The 22,157-nt window shown below is 53.6% G+C and overlaps 7 protein-coding genes across 7 annotated transcripts; 3 read left to right on the forward strand and 4 right to left on the reverse strand.

Moving 5' to 3' along the window:
- Window positions 1-46: 46 nt before the first annotated feature.
- F5Z01DRAFT_624520 (uncharacterized protein) lies at window positions 47-2,035 on the reverse strand (the record flags this gene model as incomplete). Its single annotated transcript, XM_046261378.1, has 2 exons — window positions 47-1,439; window positions 1,491-2,035. 2 exons carry the CDS (start codon window positions 2,033-2,035, stop codon window positions 47-49), a joined length of 1,938 nt encoding a protein of 645 aa, XP_046116956.1.
- Window positions 2,036-4,486: 2,451 nt separating this feature from the next.
- F5Z01DRAFT_675438 (Alpha/Beta hydrolase protein) lies at window positions 4,487-8,515 on the reverse strand (the record flags this gene model as incomplete). The annotated part of the gene is made up of 3 exons (XM_046265144.1): window positions 4,487-5,428; window positions 7,276-8,174; window positions 8,221-8,515. The coding sequence occupies 3 exons, from the start codon at window positions 8,513-8,515 to the stop codon at window positions 4,487-4,489; spliced, it is 2,136 nt and encodes a 711-aa protein (XP_046116957.1).
- Window positions 8,516-8,746: 231 nt separating this feature from the next.
- On the forward strand, window positions 8,747-10,049 carry F5Z01DRAFT_659008 (ATP-dependent Clp protease proteolytic subunit). The gene is made up of 4 exons (XM_046263734.1): window positions 8,747-8,915; window positions 8,962-8,980; window positions 9,034-9,201; window positions 9,260-10,049. Exons 1-4 carry the CDS (start codon window positions 8,772-8,774, stop codon window positions 9,736-9,738), a joined length of 810 nt encoding a protein of 269 aa, XP_046116958.1. The 5' UTR covers window positions 8,747-8,771; the 3' UTR covers window positions 9,739-10,049.
- A 1,289-nt stretch (window positions 10,050-11,338) lies between these two features.
- On the reverse strand, window positions 11,339-13,204 carry F5Z01DRAFT_171566 (meiotically up-regulated gene 113-domain-containing protein). Its single transcript, XM_046257908.1, has one exon. It carries the CDS (start codon window positions 12,893-12,895, stop codon window positions 11,666-11,668), a length of 1,230 nt encoding a protein of 409 aa, XP_046116959.1. The 5' UTR covers window positions 12,896-13,204; the 3' UTR covers window positions 11,339-11,665.
- A 606-nt stretch (window positions 13,205-13,810) lies between these two features.
- F5Z01DRAFT_171573 (transmembrane amino acid transporter protein-domain-containing protein) lies at window positions 13,811-16,039 on the forward strand. The gene is made up of 6 exons (XM_046257909.1): window positions 13,811-14,644; window positions 14,700-14,708; window positions 14,762-15,159; window positions 15,211-15,509; window positions 15,565-15,621; window positions 15,672-16,039. Exons 1-6 carry the CDS (start codon window positions 14,183-14,185, stop codon window positions 15,956-15,958), a joined length of 1,512 nt encoding a protein of 503 aa, XP_046116960.1. The 5' UTR covers window positions 13,811-14,182; the 3' UTR covers window positions 15,959-16,039.
- Window positions 16,040-16,424: 385 nt separating this feature from the next.
- On the forward strand, window positions 16,425-18,247 carry F5Z01DRAFT_744010 (DUF89 domain-containing protein). The gene is made up of 6 exons (XM_046266910.1): window positions 16,425-16,504; window positions 16,553-16,623; window positions 16,671-16,801; window positions 16,856-16,975; window positions 17,026-17,875; window positions 17,927-18,247. The coding sequence occupies exons 1-6, from the start codon at window positions 16,483-16,485 to the stop codon at window positions 18,155-18,157; spliced, it is 1,425 nt and encodes a 474-aa protein (XP_046116961.1). The 5' UTR covers window positions 16,425-16,482; the 3' UTR covers window positions 18,158-18,247.
- Window positions 18,248-20,665: 2,418 nt separating this feature from the next.
- F5Z01DRAFT_689132 (kinase-like domain-containing protein) lies at window positions 20,666-22,009 on the reverse strand (the record flags this gene model as incomplete). The annotated part of the gene is made up of 2 exons (XM_046266067.1): window positions 20,855-22,009; window positions 20,666-20,795 (listed from the first exon to the last, which is right to left on the reverse strand). The coding sequence occupies exons 1-2, from the start codon at window positions 21,811-21,813 to the stop codon at window positions 20,666-20,668; spliced, it is 1,089 nt and encodes a 362-aa protein (XP_046116962.1). The 5' UTR covers window positions 21,814-22,009.
- Between the last annotated feature and the right edge of the window lie 148 nt (window positions 22,010-22,157).

The raw sequence follows: 22,157 nt of genomic DNA on the forward strand, positions 1-22,157 counted from the left end.
TTATGTACAACACACCCGACATGGAAAGGATCCTCAGAAAGGAACACTACTCCTCGTTGATGATAGCGTCGGCGATCTTCTCCGCGAGAGCGTAAATCGTCGACGACGGGTGACCAGGAGGCAGCAGCGGGAAGGCACTCGCATCAACAACACGCAGACCCTCGACACCAAAGACGCGGGCCTTGCTGTCAATGACGGCCATGGAATCCTCCTCCTTGCCCATCTTGCACGTGCACGCCGCGTGCCACACCGTCATGAGCGACGAGCGCACCACATTCAGAATCTCCTCGTCCGTCTGGTTCTCGAGGCCAGGGTAGTCCTCCTTGTCACCGACGCGGATCGAGCGGAGCTCGGGCGTATCCCAGACCTCGCGCATGCGTCTGTACCAGGCGATGGCAACCTCTTGGTCACCGGGGTGGGTGAGCCAGTTGGGGTTGATGCTGGGCGGGGCGAGCGGGCTGTTGCTCTTGAGGGTTACGTTGCCTCGCGACAGGGGAGCGACCATGGCGCCCAGGTTGGTGGCATACTGCTTGCCATCGAGAGGTTGCTGCAGCACAGGGAAGGCAAAGTCACCAATCCAGCCGTTGCCGGAAATATGCTCGACCTCGGGCCAGTCGTCGGCGAACCAGGACAGCGCCTCGCGCGTGGCCTCGCTAAAGTCCTTGCGGTACTTCTCGGGGAGCTTCTCCCAGCCGAGGAACTCAACCACGTTGGAGCTAAGGGGACCTTGAGCCTTGATGGAGTAGTCGAGGAGCGCATCGGCCAGCGCGACGGGTTCGTGGAGGGTCTTGTCGAGCGTGGGAAAGTTGACCTGGTACGAGGGGCCGAACAAGATGTGATCCCACATGTTCTGGCCGACGCCCTCGAGAGCCTTGACGATGGGGATACCCTGCTCTTTGAGCGTGGCCTCGGGGCCAATGCCAGACAGCATGAGCAGCTGAGGCGACTTGAAGGCACCAGCGGAGACGATGACCTCCTTCTTGGCCTTGATCTTGTACGTGGGAAGAGCGCCGAGCATGCTCACCTCGACCGCGGTAGCCTTGTTGTTCTTGTCAAAGAGGACCTTCTTGGCCAGCGTCTGCGTGAAGACCTTGAGCTTCTTCTTGGCGCTGGACTTTTTTGCCTTGTACACATACTGCGCGGACGAGCTGCGCGTCTGGTCCGACGCCCGGATGGTGGCTTGCGAGTAGTGGTATCCCATCAGCCTGCCGCTGGCGAACCCATCTGTCCGCTCCATGCCGACGGCCTGCAGACCCTTCTCGAGCCAAGTAGCCCAAGAAGACACCCAGTTGGTGTAGCCGACCTGGATGGGACCGCCAGTGCCGGGCTCTTGGAAGACATCGGTGTCGTAGACGGTCGTGACATTATCCCTGCGGATGTCGTTGTTGGGCTCTGTCAGGGTGACACTCTTTTCAAAGTAGGGCAAGAAGTTCTCGAACCTGGTCTTTGTCAGCCACCGACTTCACAATATCATCAGAGAGCGCACTCACAGGTAGCTGTCGTCGCCGACCAAATCAGCCCACTGGGCGTACGAGCCCTCCGACCCACGGTGATGGATCATAAAGTTCAGCGCAGAGGATCCGCCAATGCATCGTCCTTGCGCGTAGTGCACCTCGCGGTTGTTCGCGCCCGCCTGAGGCTCCGTCAAGAACGACCAGTCGACAGTTGGCAGGGTATCGATCAATTTCCCCCCGACGCCAAAGAAGGCTCCGGCCGGTGTCGAGCCAAGGACCGGCTTCCCAAGCTCATAGAAGATGCCCGCCTCAATGATCGCGACAGAGAAGCCAGCCTCGGCGAGACGGACACCAATCGCATTGCCAGCGGTTCCTCCGCCAACCACCACATAGTCAAATTCCTGGTCCACGCCGAGCAGACCTCCCACCTGGCCCAGCGTGCCCTCAATCAAACCACCGCCGGAAACAATCGTGCCAAGGGCATCCTCCAAAGGGTTGAGAATAGAACCAAGAAGTGGCCCTCCCAGTGCCACGTGAGCGTAGGAGAGGGCGGAAAGGAGCGACAAGAAACGAGTGGACATGATGGTGACAATCAATCAATCGTGTGGACAGTCACTCATCAAGATGAAGTTGCAGCAGTCTTCAGCACAGGATCCCTGAGCCTTCGAAGGCGCCATGAGGTTCTTAAAAGGAGCGTGTTTGTTCGCCGTCAGCGTTCGATTCAGTCCGTTTCCCCATGCAGCAGCCCCTGGACGCTGTTGAGATTGGCCGTCGGCATTGACAGCTCAATTGGCCCCCTGTTCTGACAGAGACTCGGGCCAATTGAGTTTGCCGTTTGAGGACCTCGCTTGCGAGAAATGTGTGGTTCATTCTCATCTGCCGGGTTGAGGCTCAAGCTCTCAGCCTTGTCAGTTACGCCAGATTTCCTTTCGAATCTGGACTAAAGGCGCACCATCTAAACGCGCATCGTTCACTCAAGCTGTCAAACGTTCTTTGGTCCGCCTCCGGTGATCGATACAGCTTATCTAGGCCTCTTGTCGGGTGGAGAGTGCGCGCGCTGCAGCTCCTGGAACTTGGGAATCGCTAGACGCGACAGGTCAAGTTTACTGCCGTCCAGCGGCACTCATGGCGAACAACTCGCCTGTTTTGGAAGACTTACCCCCATCCTGGCTGGCTCATGTGCGTAAAGCGGAGCCTGATGCATCGCGGACAAGACTGGGGTGTGTCGGCTTTTGGTAGGCGAAGAAAGCGGCTTCTGTTCTGGATCACAACCGACAATGGGGCTCGGGGCGTTTATGGCATCGAGACAAAGATTCTACGGTTTTCCGAATCGGTTTATAGCTTGGTTCCTTGGGTGTCGGTCTTCAATCTTTTGTCAAAGCTTGTTGTCGCACGCGCGTGAACTGCGTGGCAAAAGCCGGGGTCCCCGGACATCGCAGCAGGGGAGCCTGGACTCTGGACTGCGATGCTGGCACAAAAACAGGCCTCAGATTGTGAGCAGCATTGGTTTAATAATAAAATATTCCGAGAACTCCGTCAATCTGGTTTTCGTGCCCCCTTTCCGGATGCAGCGATCTGTCCAACATTTCGTCTTGATTGATAAGACCTGGATAATAGCATGCTGGAACTCAATTCGATGAATGAAGATAAGACATAGATGAGCTAGTCTCGTAGTCAGCTGCAAATTAATTAGAATGTATGTGTGTCATTGCGTGAAATCGCTGCGTATCCTGACGTGAGATCTACCACGGAGCAACATGATCTGTTATCATTGGAAGCTCATAACCACACTAAATGGCAGGACAAACGAAAAGTAAAGTCCTAAAAAGCCGTTGAAGCTTTTATTCGTATTTTGACTTTCGTTCCTCGCTGTTCTGTTCTTCATTGCCACTGTGTATGTTGTTGATCGAATCGACGACTCACTTACATAGCCCACCGAAAATTCAACACGATTCTATTCAAAACTCGGAAGGGACTAAAAGGGCAGTCTGAAGACATGATCTGGACGAGAAGCATACAAGTCTCCATGGTGCAATAGTACATGCTCAACCGAGTGGCGGTGACACAATCATTCATCGTCACGACTTAGACTGTCCTGTCCGGTGCGGCCTACATATGGCTCAGCTGAATTTTGTCTGATGGATTGGCCCGAAATTGAATGCGACGTCTTCCACTGTTTTCCTGTGCTTCTTAGTCCACCCTTGTCAAATATTCAATCCTTTGATAGGGATCGTTCACTATAAACAGATAGAGCTTCCCAGACCCATCCACCCCGCCTCGTCTGAGTTTGACTTCATCATCGGCATTCCATAAGCCTGACAGTTGCCTCCTACATTCTGCTCACTTCAGTCTGTTTCCATTGGGATATCAAATAGTCGCCCGCCGTCACTCGGAAGTATGGGTTATTTTGCTTCCCCGAACCTGCGGACTGTTGAGACCCTATCCACTCCAAGAAGGGGCGTTTCGTGTACGGATCGGCGTCCTGACGTTACCTGCGGAACAGTCTCAAAGAACAATCGACTGATCAGAAGCCAAAGGAGACTCATGCCCATTTATAAACACACAGCAGATCACCACTTGGGTCCCAGCTTTGGCTCCGTGGGCTGACGGAGCCTGCAGCCTTACGAGATGCACAGCTGAAACACTCGCCACCACAACGTGCGTAAAGCGCCTCACACATCATTTTCGTCGACGAAGCAGGAACAATGCAACAAAAGTCATCAATTTTAGTAAGTCATCTTGTCATTCAAAGACGTGACTGTGAAAACGCCCAAAACCCAAAGTGCTATGCTCGTGAATAGAATTATCGAAAGTCCAGTGTGTATCTAGTCGTAGGTGCATTCATCGTCGCAACCGTATTTATAGGAGGACATTATGTAGCCATCATAAATCAATCTGATGTCTTTGATGAAGGCGTTCGTATGATGTAAAAGAAGAAGACAAGATTGGTACCAGGACAGGATAGTGTAGTCGTAAGAAAATCCTCCTGATACCATTCACATTCCTGATAGGAAATCTCTCGCCTGCTTCGATTACATGCACTGGAGCTCGGCGAGCATGCGCTGACGGGCCGAGGGCTGCGTCAGCTTGTCAAAGGCGTTCTGCAGGCCGCGCGTGGTCGAGTCGACCTTGTCCATGTCGAATATGCTAAAGTGGTGGCCGGGGATCTCGAGCACCTTTGTGAACATCTTGGGGTCGTATGCGGACCAGCCGAGCATATCGTCGTCCCGGAAGACGTCAATGGTGCTGAGTTCACCCTCTTCGGTGGGGTAGTAGTCGCGGGCGCGCAGGAGGACGCACTTGGGGCGCTTGCCGGCGAGACGACCCTCCCATTTGGGGGGTGTCCAGTCCTCGATCATGCGGACGGCCTCGGACATGGCGCGGAGAGACAGGATCTCGTTGCGAGACTTGCCCTCCTCGGAGAAGTTGATGGGCTTGGCCTCGGTGTCGGCGAGCTGGCGCTGGGCGTCGACACCGGTGTAGACAGAGTCGATCATGATCATGCCCACGACGTTGATCTTCTTGTCGTCGGCCAGCTCCTTGGCGACCTCGAGGGCGAGGAGACCACCGAGGGACCATCCGCCGATGAGGAGGTCGACACTGCCGTCCAGCTTGCGGCGGCACTTGAAGTCCTTGCGCTTCACGGCGTCGCGGATGTAGTCGGCGTAGACCTTGCCCATCTCAGGGAGGCCACCGGGGAAGATGTCGCCGGAGAAGAAGTAAGGGTTCCTGATGCCGTACACATTGCGGTACAAGGAGCCGAGGCAGTGGTAGGGGTAGGTGGTGCCTCCACCGTCGTGGATGAGGACCGCCGTCGTCGAGGAGCACGAGGGGCTGTTGGGGAAAGACCAGTCCTCGGGCTGGATGCGCTCAGGGTTGAACTCGTCCATTGTGTGATGTGGTGGTGTGTTTGGTAGTGATAGTCGTTGTTTTTTGTCGTAGAGACACAGTCGATGTTGCCCGACTTGTTCCAACTTTCTCGTCTATTAGATAAGGAAGGTGATACTCTTCAACCAGTGAAGAGAACAAATGATTAATCTGTTGAAATGAAAGATACTGCCGTGCTAACCAGAGCAATCGACAATGACAAAAAGAGAAAAGATGTTGTTGGGATGAGAAGATGAATTGTCAAGGGAAAGACACTTTGCTGAGTCGAGGGCATCGCCAGTTATAAACTCCTGCCACCGCGCATCATCGTTGATGACAGAGCTGCTGGGATACGTGACGATCATCCGTCAGCCTCTCCGAAGAGGAAGCCCGTCAAGGGTCCGCACGTGCGCCACTTGACGGGAGGTACCCAAGCAAGTACCAGGGCGGCGATGTACAAGAGTAGATGAGGAATGCAATGGCCTCCAAACTGACGATCATCAGTACTGATCTGTCAAGCGGTTTTCCAATTGCGGCGGCGTGCACAGAGGCTCAAACAAGCATCCTTCATCGTCACGGTGGCGCCAGGCAGGATTCCAGGGTCCTGCAGGGGTCCACACGAAGAAGTTGGGGTCAAGCTTTTAAAAAAAAATAGAAAAGGTTAGGCTGAGCTGAGAGGTCCACCTGGTGAGCTTCTTGTCGTATTATCACCACCGACTCCGTGTAGCAACGGAATAACGACAACGAGAAGCTTCAACCTTTGAAGTCGTCCAGTGCAGTCGAGCATGTTCAGATGTGTATGAGACTCATTGAAACAAAAGGGTTTTCCCATTCCAAACAACAGAAGCTCCAAGGTCTGGCTGTCATCACCGCGTCCTGCAGCTTCGCGCTGCTCTTTACCTGCGGCGTGTCCGTGAGGGTGTGATGAAGTCATGCCAGGCTAACGCATGCCCAGGACAAAACCGTCCAGATGGACGCTGACCCTTGCAGCATCCCCAAGTTCAGGGTCCTCGCCTCTGACGCTGGCACGAGCTGGTCCCTCCAGAGCTGACATAAGTTGCCCTGATCACCATCAGCCTCACCTCTGCGCGGCAAAGGGCCCCATAAATCGGACACCCTTCGCGGCAGTCGTGCAGTAGATCGCAAGCGCTGCTGGAAGCGCGATTCGGGGCACGTCAGTGAGCAAGTGGTGGCAGACTGGACGATCATGCCGAGCGCGCGTCTGATCTCGGACAACCCTCTGCTGACTGTCCCGACTCCCACGCCATGACGGACGTTTCAGATCATCGAATTGTTTGCCTCTGCCATGACCGTGTGCTCCAAAATCGGTCCCAGTGTCACAATGTCGTGGACCCTGAATCCTGAGCAAAATGCCTTGCCTTTCGGCTTGTCAGTATTACTGTCCGCCTCTTTCGTAGAAGCTGATGCCTGGGGCAGCATTGAACCCGTTGGATGATATCGTACATTGCTCAGCTGTGTTCGATTTGAAGATACGGGACGAACTAATGTCGATTGATCGTCCTTGATAACTCCTCTTCGGCGCTCAATAGGTGTCTCCATTACTCACCAGTGGCCTTGGACAGAGCATCTTGAAGGGGACACCAATCGATGATCAGCGAGGGCCGAAACTGCACCCATCATGTTGATCAAACAAAGTGTCTGCAAACATCTGACCAACGAGAGGTTTTCGTGGTCTTTTCTGATTGCAGATCGTCTGCATCTCGTTCAGAGTCTTTTGCCACACAGTGTAACAAGACTGGTACAGCCTGCAGCCAACTCCACCATGAGTCGATGTTCCTCATCCTCGGAAAACTTAACGTCCAGCTTGGTCGCGGTCTCATGTGTCCTTGGTCTGTACCGAGAGGATTCGCAACTCGCTTCGATTGTCCGAGATCTACACCTTGCTTGCTGCTAGGTATCCGTGTAGGCGCCACAACAACTGGTGAATGCTGACCATCCGTCGTCCGCCCTTCAGGACAAGCAAGCCATGTTCGTTGAATAGGTGCGGTCTGTTTTCCTTCAATCTTGCCACTTCCGTCGTCCCCAGAAGCCAATATAGGTCATGCACGGCCATTTTGCTGCCATACTTGGCTCCCTCAACATCAAAGGTCGCAAACTCTGGTGTCGCTGATGACAGCGCAGCGGCACTTGCGTCGTCCACGGCATGGCCGTCACTACGAGCTTCCTTGTTGAGTAAACAGAGGATGCTCTCCCGTGAAGGCACGTCTTTGATCTTGTCCCAATCAGACACAGGCTCCATAAACTTAGTCTGGGGACCAAAGTTTTCGTCAGACCGCGCAATGAGCGCGTCCACAACCACGCGCCGCATCTTGTCCAGCACAAAGTCACCCATGTCATTTCGCCAGACGATCTTGCCTTGCTTTGCTGACGTTGCTGTGCCACTTCGTCGACCCAAGATTCTGCCGTGCAGCTTTGTTTGCCGATCCACCTGTCCCAGAACGTCTTTGCGACTAAGCATGTACGCAGTCAGGGGTGCTCGCGGGGCACGATGATTGTCAGGGGAAGCTCTCGTCTCGTCTTTGGTTGCTTCCGCATCGTCACGGACCTCAACGGCGTCGCCGTCTTTAGATGCTCGTTTTTCCTGTAAGGACTGTCCAGCTCTTGCACGCTGCTCTCTCTCTGCGGGTGATTGCTCCCCCTCCTGCAAAGTCTCCCTTGGGTCTCCGTCCGGTCTGGAGGTCGGGACTACGCCTTGGAAGGCTGCTGGCCCGGGAGCGAACCAAGCCTGTTCGGATTCTGGATGGTGAATGACCTCGAAGTCCTGGAGGAAGTACCGTGGTAGTGTCGCATTGGTCATCGCGCACACGCGCAACGGCTGCGCCAACGCTCTTGCTACATGCGGGTCAGAACGATCTTGACTGTGTCTAATGGCCCCTACCATATGGATTTGATGCCAGCTTTTTCCTGAAGCGCCCAGAGACCGGCGCCCCAGCTGGCTTGCGTTCGCGCCGCCGCGACTTGATCCATGCGGGATCGAAGACGGGCGATATAGGAAGCTCTCCTGCCGGTGTCGACACCTTCTTCTGGTCTGGAATGACTTTTGTGTCCTCGTCGAGACCGGACTGGACTTGCTCAAGCAGAGCTTCGGGGGTCAACGTCGATCGATCATGCGAAGCCCATCGCCTAGCTTGCCAGCTGCGCGTGGTCGGCAGCGCAGCCGTGCAGCGTTTCATCGCTCTGCAGGCAGTATTCGGGCACAATGAGAGTCTTCGGATGCGACGCGGTAAGTAGTCTGCGTGTTCGAAGCTTCGACAAAGGTTGAAGACGGGTTTCTTTCCACTTTCCCCAAGATTGAACTTCTGCTGCGCGTGCTCCACCATTAATTAATTGCGGGTCCTGCGTCACGTCACGACGCGGCGGCCCGGCCTTCTCCAAACGTCGGCCGTTGGAGCAGCTCTGCACCATCCTACCATCTCCATCAGCTTCAACATGCGCCTACGCCCATCATTACTCGCCCCGCTTCGGCGGACGGCGCCTAGATATGCCCGCTGCTTCGGCCACTTCACCTCTGGCGGCTCAGCCAGCGCAGCACCGGCCATGAACATCCCTATGCCGTATATCGAAGAGACAACGGTGGGTAGCGCGACCGATTTGTGAAAACAGCCACTGACGATTGCAGGCGCAAGGACGAAGAACATGTACGACGACTCGCACGCTCGAATATGCGAACCGACTGACTGGCGGACCGCAGGGGACATATTCTCGAAATTATTACAAGAGCGCATCATCTGCGTCAATGGCGAGATCAACGACTACATGTCGGCATCTGTCGTCTCGCAGCTGCTCTGGCTAGAGTCTGACACCCCCGACAAACCGATCACCATGTACATCAATTCGCCAGGCGGATCTGTCACGTCTGGTATGTGAATCCATCAGCGCTCAATGCGTCGCGGAGGACGCTGGCTAACTGTTCGCAGGCATGGCCATCTACGATACCATGTCATATATCAAATCGCCGGTGTCGACAGTCTGCGTGGGCGGCGCTGCATCGATGGCGGCTATCCTTCTTGCCGGCGGCGAGCCTGGCAAGCGCTGCGCCCTCCCGCACAGCAGTATCATGATCCATCAACCACTGGGTGGCACCCACGGCCAGGCCTCTGACATCCTCATCTACGCGAATCAGATCCAACGTATCCGCGAACAATCGAATCGTATCATGCGGCACCATCTCAACACCGCCAAGGGTTTCGAACGGTATTCCCTGGAGGAAATCAACGACCTGATGGAGCGGGACAAGTATCTGTCCACCGAGGAAGCGCTCGAGCTCGGTGTCATCGACGAGATCTTCACCAAGAGAACTGATAAGGACGGCCCAGAGGAGGCGGGCAATAAGGATCAGAGCAGGGCTGGCGAATCCAAGGGCAGCAGCCCCGGGGAGTCCCCGTCGAAAGAATGAAGTTGTTCCTTTTACCGTGTACCACACATCTCTCCTCTTCAGTCTACCTAACGTTCGTGACTTCTCGGCAGGGTTCGGTAAAGCTACCCTACTGAGGCCGGTCATTTGTGCGCAACGCTAAAGGGGTTTTGCCATGTTGCGCTTGGACCTCATCACCTGTATAATATCTGCGGTCCGTATGTCGCTTCAAAATGTCAAAGATCATCAGCGGCAGTTGGCAAGGGCAAACGTCGTGATAATAAAAACAAGGATAATCTCACTGTGCTAGACGCGATCCCGTCTGCGCTAGGCCAAGTGCCGAAATCCTCCGCCAATCGTCTAGACCTCTACTTCAAAGAGCCTTCTGTACAGCACTTAGCTCTGGGGCGGCTTCATAGGCCTCAAGCTCATTGCCCACGACACTTGTCTTCCGTTGATTGCTTACTGTCTCCGCAGCGGCAGGTAATCGATCTCTACCTTATATTTGATCACCAAGGTGGATCACTGCACGTTGCAACTGATATCCTGTTTCCATTGGCGCAAGTGCACATCTAGCTTTTGTAATATGACTAAATGTAAACCTGAGGGTTAGGTGACTTCGGCTCTCTCGATCTCGTCGTGTTCTTTGCCAGGTAATTTGCTGTTCGTAACAAGAAAGCCGTTGTTTGATGATTGGCGTCTGTACTTCGTGCAAATGTTGTCCTTTGTTGTTTGGAATACGACGAAAACCACACAGGTTCCAAGCAGACGGAGCATTATCACAAAAATTAACACAACAGCCAAAGGTAAATATCTCTATAAACCATTTCAATGAAATAATAACTGGCGCGCCATCCTACATGTATCATGTTGCTTACAAGGTATAGGGTAGCCCACATATCAGCACTGATGAAGTACAATTCCACACCTCCGTCAACAGACGGCACTAAACCTCAACACACCTAAATTGGACAAGAATTGTGAAACAGCCGCCTTGAGCCTCTAATCTGGACGTGGAGCACTTCATGCAGCCTGGCCAGATCCCAGGCAAGTACCGTCGGTACGTAACGACCTCTGTAGAATTCTCGCCACAGCAAAACTCCCAAGGGCCAGGCTGAAACATGATGCTCTTGCCACGATCGACAAACAAACGAAGACTGGATGTTTCAGATTTTTAAGGAACAAGCTTCTAAACGCTCATGAGGGCACGTGGGACGGCATGGATGCAGGACTCGCAAGTGAACACCAGTAGTCTGGTGTGCGGCCTAACTTGAGGAGCAGAACCCGATGCAGACTTTCACGGACGCGTGTGTTCAGGTTATCCTTACTAGAAGTACGTGGACTGCATGGCCCTCCCCGTGAATCTTTTCGAGGCTGCCAGAAAGACCAAGCCAAGTTGGTATTGTGGTCGGAGCTCGAGCCAGCATCAGGTTGAGCTGATAGCCTACTTTCAACAGACGGCCAAGCATGTATCAGCCGTGTGGTGTGAGCGACGAGCGTCTGAGCTTATTATTTACTGGGTAGTGACTGTTGTTGAACACCCGTCTAAATCATTTGCTCGGGCGAAATGTACCTTCAAGTTATTACCTGTTCAGTAATCTTGTCCCTGGGAAGTGTTAGGCAAGACCGTGCCCGCAGTGGGCGCAAGGAGCGCAAGATTGGCCTCGCGCAAAGCTTCAAAAAAGTTTGGCCCTCAAGATTGTAGAGGCGATAAAGATATACAGGATACGTGGCCTCTATCATCACCGCAAGGTCAAATAAGTGGAAATTCAGCCAGACATTGTTTGTAGATACCTTCTGCTGAATCTGTTGAAAAGCCGACATGAATGACTGAAAGATGTGCAAAGATGCTCCACCCTACGCCACGTTGCGTAATCAAGAAAAAGATCCCGTTGATCATGGTCATCATCGTAAGCAGTATTCATCCTGGCTGACATCCAACCTGACCACGAACTTGCGATAGTCCAGGTCACAGTCCCTCATCCCACTCCACCCATCGTCTTATAATCTCGTCCACCTCTCGAACCCCCTTCCTCGAAGCGTCGACCTCGAACCACTCTCGATGCTCTCGGCCACAGGCATCGCACGCCCCAGCATCAGCTTTGAGCCCGCGCCCTGCCAACTCAATATGTACCAGCCGCTCAACCTTCTTAACATGCGGCGTAGTGCGGGGCGGCGCATCGAGCGGCGCGGTGGACGATGAGTAAGGATAGTACCGAAGTACCTCGACCTCTCTACCACACTGCCTCTGCCATTGGTTCATACGGCGTTGAACGTTCGCCGCGCGCCCAATTTTGAGAACCATGGTCTTCTTGCCACTGCTGCGAGTCGTATCCGCGTAGGGCAGGACTGTGTCACTGACGCGACGGTTCCGAGGCGATGGTGAGGGCGGGGCGAGCATCTGCCGCGCCGCGTCGACCGGCGCAGCCCGGCCACCTGACTTGGCCTCTGGTGTCAACCAGAACATGTAGATGTACCCTGGCTCTTCTGCCTCGGAATGTGGTTTGGCCAGCTCGGCCAAAATGGCAGATGCCGTGATGGTGTCCAAGTCATCGGGGATGAGATCTTTTAATCTCGCCGTTTGTGAGACGTTTGACTTTCGTGAGCTCTTGGCTGGCGATGCCGTCGACGCATTCAGGGTCTGCTTTGTCCTCCGCCCGGGGCTGGGCATGTGCGAGTTCGCATGTTGTTGCTGTACTGGCTGTGGCTGGGGGCGTGGCGCTGGCGTCTTCTCTTCCAGAGGCATCTTGAAGCAGAAACAAAACTCCAGAGTTGGCTCTTTGGCCTTCTTGGGAGGTGGTCGGTATATCCTTGGATTTTTGACAGGATCGCCCTGCGTGTGCTGCTTCTTCTTCTTCCTCTTTTCCTTGTCCTGGAGATCCACCAGACCTAGGCGGTCAGCCAAAGTATCGAGGCTCGTCCTGGGCCGTTCCTCCTCCAGAATGGGTGTGGCATTTGCGCGCGGTCCAGGGCTGGAGTGCACAGAGAAGTTTGCTTGCTCTCGATGCTGCCAACAGTATAGGTTCTCATCTGCAGGATCGTAGCGACTGCGCGAGGGTGGTTGTAGGGCCCTGCCGGCGGTAGCGAGGGGCCTTCGACAAGGTCGACCAGACGCGGTGAGCCCCCGACATGTCGAGGCAGGATTTTTGGAATCGTTGCGGTCGAGGAGCGATTCCGGAGTGTTTGCTACGAAAGGCATGCTTGTAGTCGTGTTCTTTGTCAGTTGTCGAGTCGTGTCGCTATGGTGAACGCATTGCGGATTCGGTCTAGTCTGGCGGTCAAGGGAACCACGACGCGACCACTATGACCAATCATTGATTCATTGCAAAGACAGCGTAGCTGCCCTGCTTTTGTGTGTACTTCACATGGCGAGAGGCGTCACGCAGCGTGAATGGGAGAGGCTGGGGATGGGGTTCGAGGTCTTGGCCCTGTCTGTTGTCGCTGCAGATGTGGCTGAGTGAGACTGATTTGCCAGCGCCCGTGGCGCAGCTAAAATCCCAAAAGTCAACAATAGGGGCTCGTCGCTCACCACGAACTCTGGCGTGGAAATATTGAGAGACCCCCAGCCATTGTTCCGCACCACGGCCATCAGTCATCAAGCCTAAGGGGTGAAAGAGAAAAAAGGGATGTTCGAGCTGGTTGCTTTGCAAGCTTCGAAGCTTGTTCCTCATCAGCATTGGGTCTTCTGGTCCCTTGAGACAAGAAGCCAGGCCGTCGCTACTTTAAAGGTGCATGGCGTTTAGCGCCGGTCTCTGGTACCTGGATCAGCACGTCAATTTATTTAAACTTCAGAGGCGGACTACTGGAAGTTTTAGCTGCACAAAGATGGTTAGCACCATCATTCACCAATATCCTGAAGGCTGCACGTCTGTGGTGCCTCGACAAATACATCCTTTCCATGGGCTGTATAAGTGGCAACTATATTTCGTGATACAATATCCCAGCCTCGATGGGGACAGTACGCAGAGGTGTCTCCGTCGCAAGAAGACTTGGAGAGGCCAGGCATGTCCCAAGACAATACATTCAGTTATCATGTCAGCATAAAACTTTCCATAACCCGAACGTGGAAGCGTGATAGCTTCTTTCGCACTCTAGAAGATCTATAGTGCCATCTAAGTCACCTCCTAAATCGCACACTGAACTACCTTTGGTGTAGCGTTGAGCTATCCGAGGCAAACGTGTTCTTGAAGGCCATTTTAGCTTCAAGTTGTTGAGAAGAAATTACAGTTTCCACGAGAGTGAGGCATCCTTTACGTTGTGTCAGCAATGGCCCCTATAAAGCACGCACATTTCTTGGACATGGACCCTGAATTCAAAGCTTCCCATTACATCCATCTCACTGTGTACAATACGCCAGCTTCCAATTTTCGGCACATACGCTTTCGACGTCAGTCACTTTGCCTTCGTCACCACGTATATTCTACTCCTTCTCCCCTTCACCCACGTACACTCGTCGACGTCACTCATTTCCAGCGCAAACAGCACAATGTCGCCAAAACAAGAGACAAAAATCGCTGAGAACATGTCCGAGATCAAGCCCATCGGACTTGGAGCGCGGATCCGTGAGGCCGCCCTCCACAACAGGTTCGATGCCTCGTCGGAGGAAGAACTGGGCAGGAGCACCAGCACCAGCACGAACAGCGAATCCGAAGCTGGGGCCAAAGACCAAATGTCCTGGCTCACACTCTGCTTTGTACTCGTTGCAGAGCTCCTGGGCATCGGTATTACCGCGATGCCTGATATTATTGCCACCTGGGGCATTGCCAGCGGGCTTGGGGTGCTCATCCCGACAGCGCTCTCAAGCCTGCTGACTTCCACGTGGGCATACAAGTACCTTTTGCAGCATCCTGAGATCCGCTCAATGGGGGATGTTGCTGCTTGTATGTGTCCGAGATTTGCCCGGATGGCACGAACCGCGGCGTCGATTATGATCGTGTTGTTGAATTTGGTGAGTGCTCTCCCTTCGCTGTAGAAGTGAAACGTGACTAACAAAAGTCTGATAGGCAATCATGGTTTGTCAACCCCGAGATACTGGGCCCTGTTTCCACCGCTAACAACCTCACAGTCTGCGCACCTGTGTGTCAATATCAGCATCGCAGAGACATGGTTCAACGGCATAGAGCTCCCCGGCAATGTCCGACCTGGTTTGATCATGCTGGCTCCATTTCTTGTCATTTGTTTCTCCCTGACAGCCCTGAGGAACCCGGAACGTCTGGCTAAGTTCGGGATTCTCACGGGCGGATGCGTGGTTGCGTTTGCCATCGCAATCACCGCGCTCCTGTCACAGGCTCAAGTACCGGACCATGGAAAACAGCAAGGTCCATATACCACAACGGCCGTCTACCCGTGGTACAACCATGAAACGAGTCGGGATGCAAAGTTGGTGGCGGTTCTGAAGCTTGTCTTCATCTATCTCGTGCAGACAACAATCCCTTCCTTGATGCCACAGATGAAGAAGCCCGAGTACGAACCCCTTTTCACGGCTTCAATGGCCATAGCTGACGAAGATTTTAGGCAATTTTGGAAGTCATTATACGTGACCTTCGCTATTTTGACTTTCGTCCTCGGTGGGTTCGGTGTGAGTGTCTGCACGATCCTGATGCAGCGTGGGATGCGTCTCCCTTCGCCTGTCTGGGAAAGCCTTCCTCGAGGGCATGGCCAAGCTGCATCTGCAATTCTTCTCCTCCCCAGCACCGTGCAAGCGGTGATTTACTGCCTGCTCATCGTGCAGTTCATCCATGATGGTGGAATTGCAACGTCCTTGGCCCAGAGGTTTCGCCTAGGACCAAGAGTCTCCCATGGGATTGTGTCCGGTATGACTCTTGTCCTGAGCATTGTTGACCTAGAAACAAACTGACATTGTTCCAGGACTCCTTTGGATATTGGCTGGAGTTGTTGCCATCCTAGTGCCGCAATTCAAATCACGTAAGTGCCCCCAACCCCACGAAGATTGACTTTTCAACTAACACATTTAGTGCTCGCGATCATTGGCGCAGTCTTTGGCGGTATATTCGTGTATCTCATCTGGTCAATCTGTCTCGCACAAATGCACTTTCGAAGTTCAGGCGATTGGCGCAACGCTGGCACACTTCATCTGTTGTTGAAGCTGCCGAGACTCGTCTTGCTTTTGTTTGCGTTAGCTATGATGGGTGTTTGCTTCTGGGGCTGTGGCCCAACGGGCGCAGAGTTCGTCGCTTCGACGGCAGCTGTAGCATGGAGTCCGATCAGATACACGACGAGCAAGATAGAACATTCTGGATAATTAAGCAGTCAATTAGCGCGGGAGAGCTACCCTCAAGGTCGGACCACCTGTGACATTGCGCCGTCGTATCGATGTTACCTCCCAAGCCAAACGACTCAAGCACGTCGAGGACTGGCGCCTGTGATTCGATCAAACCCACGCCAATCGCGCATGCGGCATAATCATGAAGCCGTGACGTCTGCAATCGTTGGCGCCTTGGAGGTCGCGAAGCAGAAATTTATTATGGGTATGAGGGGATGAACTGTGAAGTCGTCAAACGTCAGTCGCGGTTCGACGTTTTGGACCCAATCTTTTGATCCTCTCGGATGACGTCGCGGTGGAGCTGGATGAGGCATATGCGTCTATCCCCTACCCGCACGCTGCATTAGTACATAGATATGCACCAAACCGGGCAACTTCTTATCGCGGTCTGCCCCTCGGTGCCCCTCCAAAAGTTTACTGGCGATGATCTTCAGAAGCTGATGTTGCGACATCAAACCATCTGTTTTTGAACTACAATTTGAATTTTAGAGTCAATCGCTACCATGGATTACGATACCAAGACCCGTATGTGCTGCGTCACCCTTTGGCAGGGTAGAATCTAACAATTCACAGCCCAGTCCATGACCTCGGACGTCAACTCGTTCGCTAACGACTCGGTTCGCAACCGCTGGCCTGTCATTCTCGTGAGTAACTTGCCTCTCGAACGTCTTACAGAAGCTGACAGACGCAGACACAAGCCATTGATGATGTTCACCGCACCGTGAACACGCTCGAGAACCCTGAGGCCCAGGCCGAGGGCAAGAAGATCATCGAGGAGCTTAGCACCCTCAAGTACGAGGTGTTGCACGACCGCAAGCTCACGTATGTCAACGCCACTCCATTGGCAGTCGGAGAACCTTCTAACATGTAACGCAGACCCATTGTCAACGACCAGTACCCCGAGGAGGTCGAGGCCTACAACAGGGAGATTGAGCAGCGTGGCAACCCATCATGGCTCGACGTGCCCTGGCTGTTCTCCGAGTGCTACATGTACAGGTAGGACATCCGCATGCCTTCACATCATATAAAGTACTAACAGTCCAAAGGCGCATCAGCACTTTCTTCAGCCTCTCGACCCACTGGAAGGACTACGACATCTTTGCCCGCCAGAAGATGGACACTTTCCGCACCTCGCGCAAGGCTGTCCTCGAGCTCGCCACCCGCTACAGAGAGCTCGTCAACCAGCTTGCCGCTGACAAGAACGCCACCCATGACATTGAGGCTGAGAAGCTCCTCTTCGCCGAGTTCTTCGAGATCTGCCTCTGGGGCAACGCCACTGACCTGTCCCTCCTGACCAACCTCACCTACGAGGATATCCAGAAGCTCCAGGGCTCCGAGGCGCGTAAGAACGCCGAGAAGAACATTCTGATCAACAACCTTCCCCAGGCGTACGAGATCCTCAAGAAGGCCCAGCAGGACGGCCAGACAGAGCGACGCGTGGACATTGTCCTTGACAACGCTGGCTTTGAGCTCTACGTCGATCTGATCCTCGCTGGCTTCCTTCTCGCCTCTGGCCTGGCTACCCAAATCGTCCTCCGCCCCAAGTCCATCCCTTGGTTCGTCTCGGATGTTCTGCCCAGCGACTTCAGCGCCCTTCTCAACGCCATCTCTGACCCCAAGACCTTCTTCGAGACTCCGTCCGAGGAGGAGAAGCTGCAGGACAAGACCCCCGCGCCGCTGGCCGGCACCGAGGAGGAGGACCTGAAGTTCGTCTTCCAGCACTGGGCGCAGGCCCACGCCGATGGCCAGCTGATCATGCGCCCTCACCGCTACTGGACCCGTGGCGGCAGCTTCTGGCGTCTCCCCAAGGAGGCCCCTGAGCTGCACGAGGACCTCAAGCCCGCTGAGCTCGTCATCTTCAAGGGTGACCTGAACTACCGCAAGCTGACTGGCGATGTAAGTACCATTGATGTTGCGTTATATGACTATATTGACTAACATTTTCAGGCTCACTGGGATACCACCACACCCTTCAGCGAGGCCATTGGTCCTCTCGGCCCCGGCTCTGGCGTCAACGTTCTGTCGCTGCGCACTTGCAAGGCTGACGTCGTCGTTGGCCTCAAGCCAGGCCAGGACGAGGAGCTCAAGACCCTCAACGGCCAGGACCCCAACGACAAGGCCAGGAAGTGGGCGTGGTACGGAAAGTGGGCTGTTGTGTGCTTGTCGCAAGGACACTAAGGAAGCATTTGTGTGAAGATCTAAATTTGGGTATGATAGACTTATAGACTTTTAACGACATGAAATGAAGGATACGATACTATTCCTGGATCATCTAGCGACACTAGCATGTTTGTTACATGGACGTTGAGGAATTGTTTTGATCCCCGACGCTCGAGAAGTATGCCAGCCACTCATTTCTCACGCATCTTGTGGATGGATCTCAGGGGTTGCGCTTCGCTGATCCACGACCATCTAGCCCCAACTAGATGGTCAAAATAAAAGAAAACCGTGAGTCAAGCCATTGTAACATATTCAGTAGCCATGTACGTCCTCTGGCTGATCGTTTGTATCGCCCGGATTCGCCTTCACACACGGAGGTTGGATTCTGATCCTAGGGTTACTAGATTCTCCGATATTGACCAGGTAATGGTCCTGTTCCCGCACTCCGAGTAGCTTTCTGAAACTTACTTCGTAAAGGAGAGGCACAATGACGCTGAGATTCTCCAGGCGGAAGCCACGTTCAGAGCCTTTGTTCAAAAATGCCTGAAGGGCATTGATCGCCTCGTAATTAACCAATTGAATCGTGATTAGACGAGAGACTCTGCTCAGAAAGGCGCAGAGAATGGCTGGCGGAAAGTTACTGAATAGCGGAACGTGAAGGTTGCCGGCTGCATCAGACGTGACATGGAGAACTGGCATTATATCCTCTGGCTGTTCCCTCATATTGTCCGCCATTTTCAGCCTGTTGATAGTGTTTTCTGAAATCCTGGCTGCGGCTATCGTCCCTGGATGTTCGAAGACGCCACTGGCGGCCACTAGGTTAACGAGAACAGCGAGACGCACTGGCGTCTGATTGAGAAACCCACGCGTGCATATATGTTCTCGTTTCTCTCCTTAGCCAGACGGCGACACACTCGAGTTATGAAGGGGTCGCCAGAAGGCACGAACTCGCATCCATGTGGCCGATCGCGGAGGTTAAATATGCTTTGAGCAATCCAAAGTTAGTGGGCAAGCTGGATACTGAAAAGAATAGAACCTACTAGGGCGCACGACATACTTCCTCTCCGTACTTGTTTTTCTATGGCCGTTTCTTTGGCTCTGAATCGTCGCTCGAAATGGCCCTCGAGAAAGCAGTTGCGTACTTGACTCGAAGCGCACAAGTTGGGAGCTTTGTGGCAGATTGTAGTCTGGGAACTATTGCCCTTGGCAAACAAGATGAGCTCATGATACGAAACATGATGCTTTGGAATCGGCGAGCGAAGCCTATGTGTTGCTTCTTCGAAGGTTTGCTTCAGACACCCTCCGATGGTCAATGTTGATCATAGGGAGGTGGAGATTGATTTCAAGGAAAAGTGAGGAACCGACAAGCTGAGGCCAGCCATATTTTAGCGCTGACCACGTGATACTTCAGGTGACTGAACTTCATCCCAAAAACCTTCCCAGACCGCGCGTGCTCAAGCTACCTAGATTTGCTTGCCTGCATGGTAAACGCATCGAATTTGTTGATCGGGTCGGTGCAGATGACGTTGGCCTTCTCCTGTTGATGAACCTGGAGGGTGGCATGGTTGGACAGTCTTGGACCTGCCTCAAAATTTAATGTCAATGCTCGATTGCCCTTTCTCTATCTCCTACCAATATCATCAGTCCTTCTCATCATCTGATCACTTCGACGTCGCCAGACCCCGAGGGGCTGCTGGTATTGGGGTTATTGGGCTTGGATCGGCCGCGCGTGCAAGACAATGTTTGGGCATGTTTGCTGCAATATTATCGCATCAGATCGGAGTTCGTAAATCATATTGGGCTGTATGTGCCCACACACATCGCTGATAAGGCCAAACAGGAGTTTGAAGCCAGGAAAGACAAGTCGAATGAGGATTGGTCACGAAGAATGGACAAGGCATATCCCAACATGCCACCGCAAAATAAGCAGAAGATACGCGAGCGTCACCCTGTGAATGGCCTGGACTCCAAGGTTGACCACGTTGACATATGGTTCTATCTTCGACATGCAGGTATCCGTACATCGTTTCTACCTCTCATATCCTCGAAGCGAGACGACGACAGGGCCACCAGAACTCCACAAGAAATCGACAAGATACTCTCAAAGTGGCGTGGCAAGAAACCGGGGGCCTGAAGCTACCGCGCTCATGTGGTTGTTGTCAATTTACTCCGCGGCATTGAGAGTGAGACCAGGCCCGCCAACAGTGCATAGGTCGCGATGTTATCGAGCTGTGGAGAGGGTTACCCTTGCTGGTAAAGAAGAGGACGAAGGACGAGGGAGTTACTGGGACGAAGGCAAGGAAGGACCCCGAGGATTGCATGATTACTTGGATTTAAGAGTTGGGGGGCAAAAGACGACTCTTCTACAATATCGGGCATCGGACCACAGTTTGGTACAGAGTTACAGCACGCAGCCATCCCTAGCCAACGAGGTACGACCCGTCACCAGGATATCACGTTCTTGTACACCAAGACACTCTCGAGGTCTTGCTTTTTTATTCAATGTATCTTGTCCCACACGCCTACCTATGCCTTCGCCTCGGGTGCTGACTCGATAACATCAATCGTGTTATGGTCAACCATCGCAGCCACGTATCGCTCGCACATGGCGCGGACCTTGTACTCGCGCTGCATCTCATAAGGTGTCAGGCACCAACTGTCAAGATAATTAGCATATGACAACGCAAGCTCTGAGGATAAGCGGGCTCGACTCACCCGATACCGCTGAGCATGTTCTTCTTATACTCAAACTGAACCGACTCGTCATCCTTCGACAGCGCAGGGCCACCGAACCGGTGCAGCTCGCTGAGATAGTGCTCCAACACCTCCATTTCGTGGGCTCGGCGATTCTCGACCGTCAGCGCACCGACGAGAAAGTAGGTCAGATCGTGAAATATGCTACTGATATGTGCCGTCTGAAAGTCCAGGAAAGAAGGGTTGCCGCTCTTGTCGAGGAACGTGTTGCCCGCGTGGGGATCGCCGTGCACGAGGGCGAGGTAGCGAGGATCGCGTTTTGCAAAGTGCTTCTTTATTACGGCGTGCATCTTCGCCTTGTCCTTCCACTGCTCCTGGAAGGGAGGCCTGTTGTCGGCGAGGATCATGGCCTCCCATGGCTCCGCCATTTGCAAGATGGCAAAGTCGTATACGTTTGTCATCCACGAGTACTCCTCACTGCTGGACGAGATGTTGAACTTGGAGGAATGAAGACCAGCAAGCTGCGAGGCACCGACCTTGACCTGCTCAAGCGTCATGGTCTTGGAGCAGTCGCCGAATGTATGCTCCTTGCTCAAGTCCTCGAGGATCACGATCGCCTGGAACTGGTCCGGGTCGACGCCCGCCCAGTATGCCTTGGGGACGTTGACGTTGCGCAGCTCGGGAGCAATGTCCTGGAAAAACTTGATCTCTCGCGTGTAGAGAACCTTTAAAACCTGCACGTAGTCGGGCATGGCCATGATCTGTGGGTTGAACCCGCCCTTAACACAGAGGTACAGCGTCTTCTCCGCGCCTGACTTGTCATTATAGCTCGCTGTAATGTAGATCTTTCCGGCTGACGCATCCAGGATTATGTCCGTCTGTTCAGCCTTGGTGATTGGAAGATTCAACACCTTGGTGAGCCAAGCTGCATCAACCTCTTCCGGCCGCGAGGGCAGGGTCTTTGATGTGGGAGTCGTCATTGTGGCTATCGTATGAATTCGGAACGTCGGTAATTAGAGAGTATCAGTTTTCGAGGGATCTACGTAGTAGTAATTAGGAGTTTCGAGTTTGGTTCGTCTAAAGGATTATCCAGAGCGTTGCTGGACTCATGGCAAACTGCTTGGGGGGTCTTCAGACATTTGACTCTTACGGCAGTCAACTCGTAGGACCCAAGAGGAGATCTCCTCTGACAGACAGGGGCACAAAACACGCGCCGCATTCTTCAACCGTCATCCCTGCATCAGCTGTCAACGCCAGAGGCGCATCATTGGTCCGGGGTCAGGACCTCACAGGCGCCCTGCAGACTGCCAGGCCGGCAATATTG

This window comes from Emericellopsis atlantica (assembly GCF_019669845.1).
Source record: "Emericellopsis atlantica unplaced genomic scaffold F5Z01scaffold_18, whole genome shotgun sequence".
In the NCBI taxonomy this organism is placed as follows: domain Eukaryota; kingdom Fungi; phylum Ascomycota; class Sordariomycetes; order Hypocreales; family Bionectriaceae; genus Emericellopsis; species Emericellopsis atlantica.

Bases quoted from the DNA above. Each gene is read 5' to 3' on its own strand.
- F5Z01DRAFT_744010 (XM_046266910.1), top strand. From the start codon at position 16,483: ATGGATTACGATACCAAGACCC. The intron at 16,624-16,670 runs GTGAGTAACTTG...TGACAGACGCAG, and splicing joins ACCGCTGGCCTGTCATTCTC to ACACAAGCCATTGATGATGT. The intron at 16,802-16,855 runs GTATGTCAACGC...CATGTAACGCAG, and splicing joins TTGCACGACCGCAAGCTCAC to ACCCATTGTCAACGACCAGT.
- F5Z01DRAFT_171573 (XM_046257909.1), top strand. From the start codon at position 14,183: ATGTCGCCAAAACAAGAGACAAAAATCGCTGAGAACATGTCCGAGATC. The intron at 15,510-15,564 runs GTATGACTCTTG...ACATTGTTCCAG, and splicing joins CTCCCATGGGATTGTGTCCG to GACTCCTTTGGATATTGGCT. The intron at 15,622-15,671 runs GTAAGTGCCCCC...TAACACATTTAG, and splicing joins AGTGCCGCAATTCAAATCAC to TGCTCGCGATCATTGGCGCA.
- F5Z01DRAFT_659008 (XM_046263734.1), top strand. From the start codon at position 8,772: ATGCGCCTACGCCCATCATTACTCGCCCCGCTTCGGCGGACGGCGCCT. The intron at 9,202-9,259 runs GTATGTGAATCC...AACTGTTCGCAG, and splicing joins AGGCGGATCTGTCACGTCTG to GCATGGCCATCTACGATACC.
- F5Z01DRAFT_171566 (XM_046257908.1), bottom strand. From the start codon at position 12,895: ATGCCTTTCGTAGCAAACACTCCGGAATCGCTCCTCGACCGCAACGAT.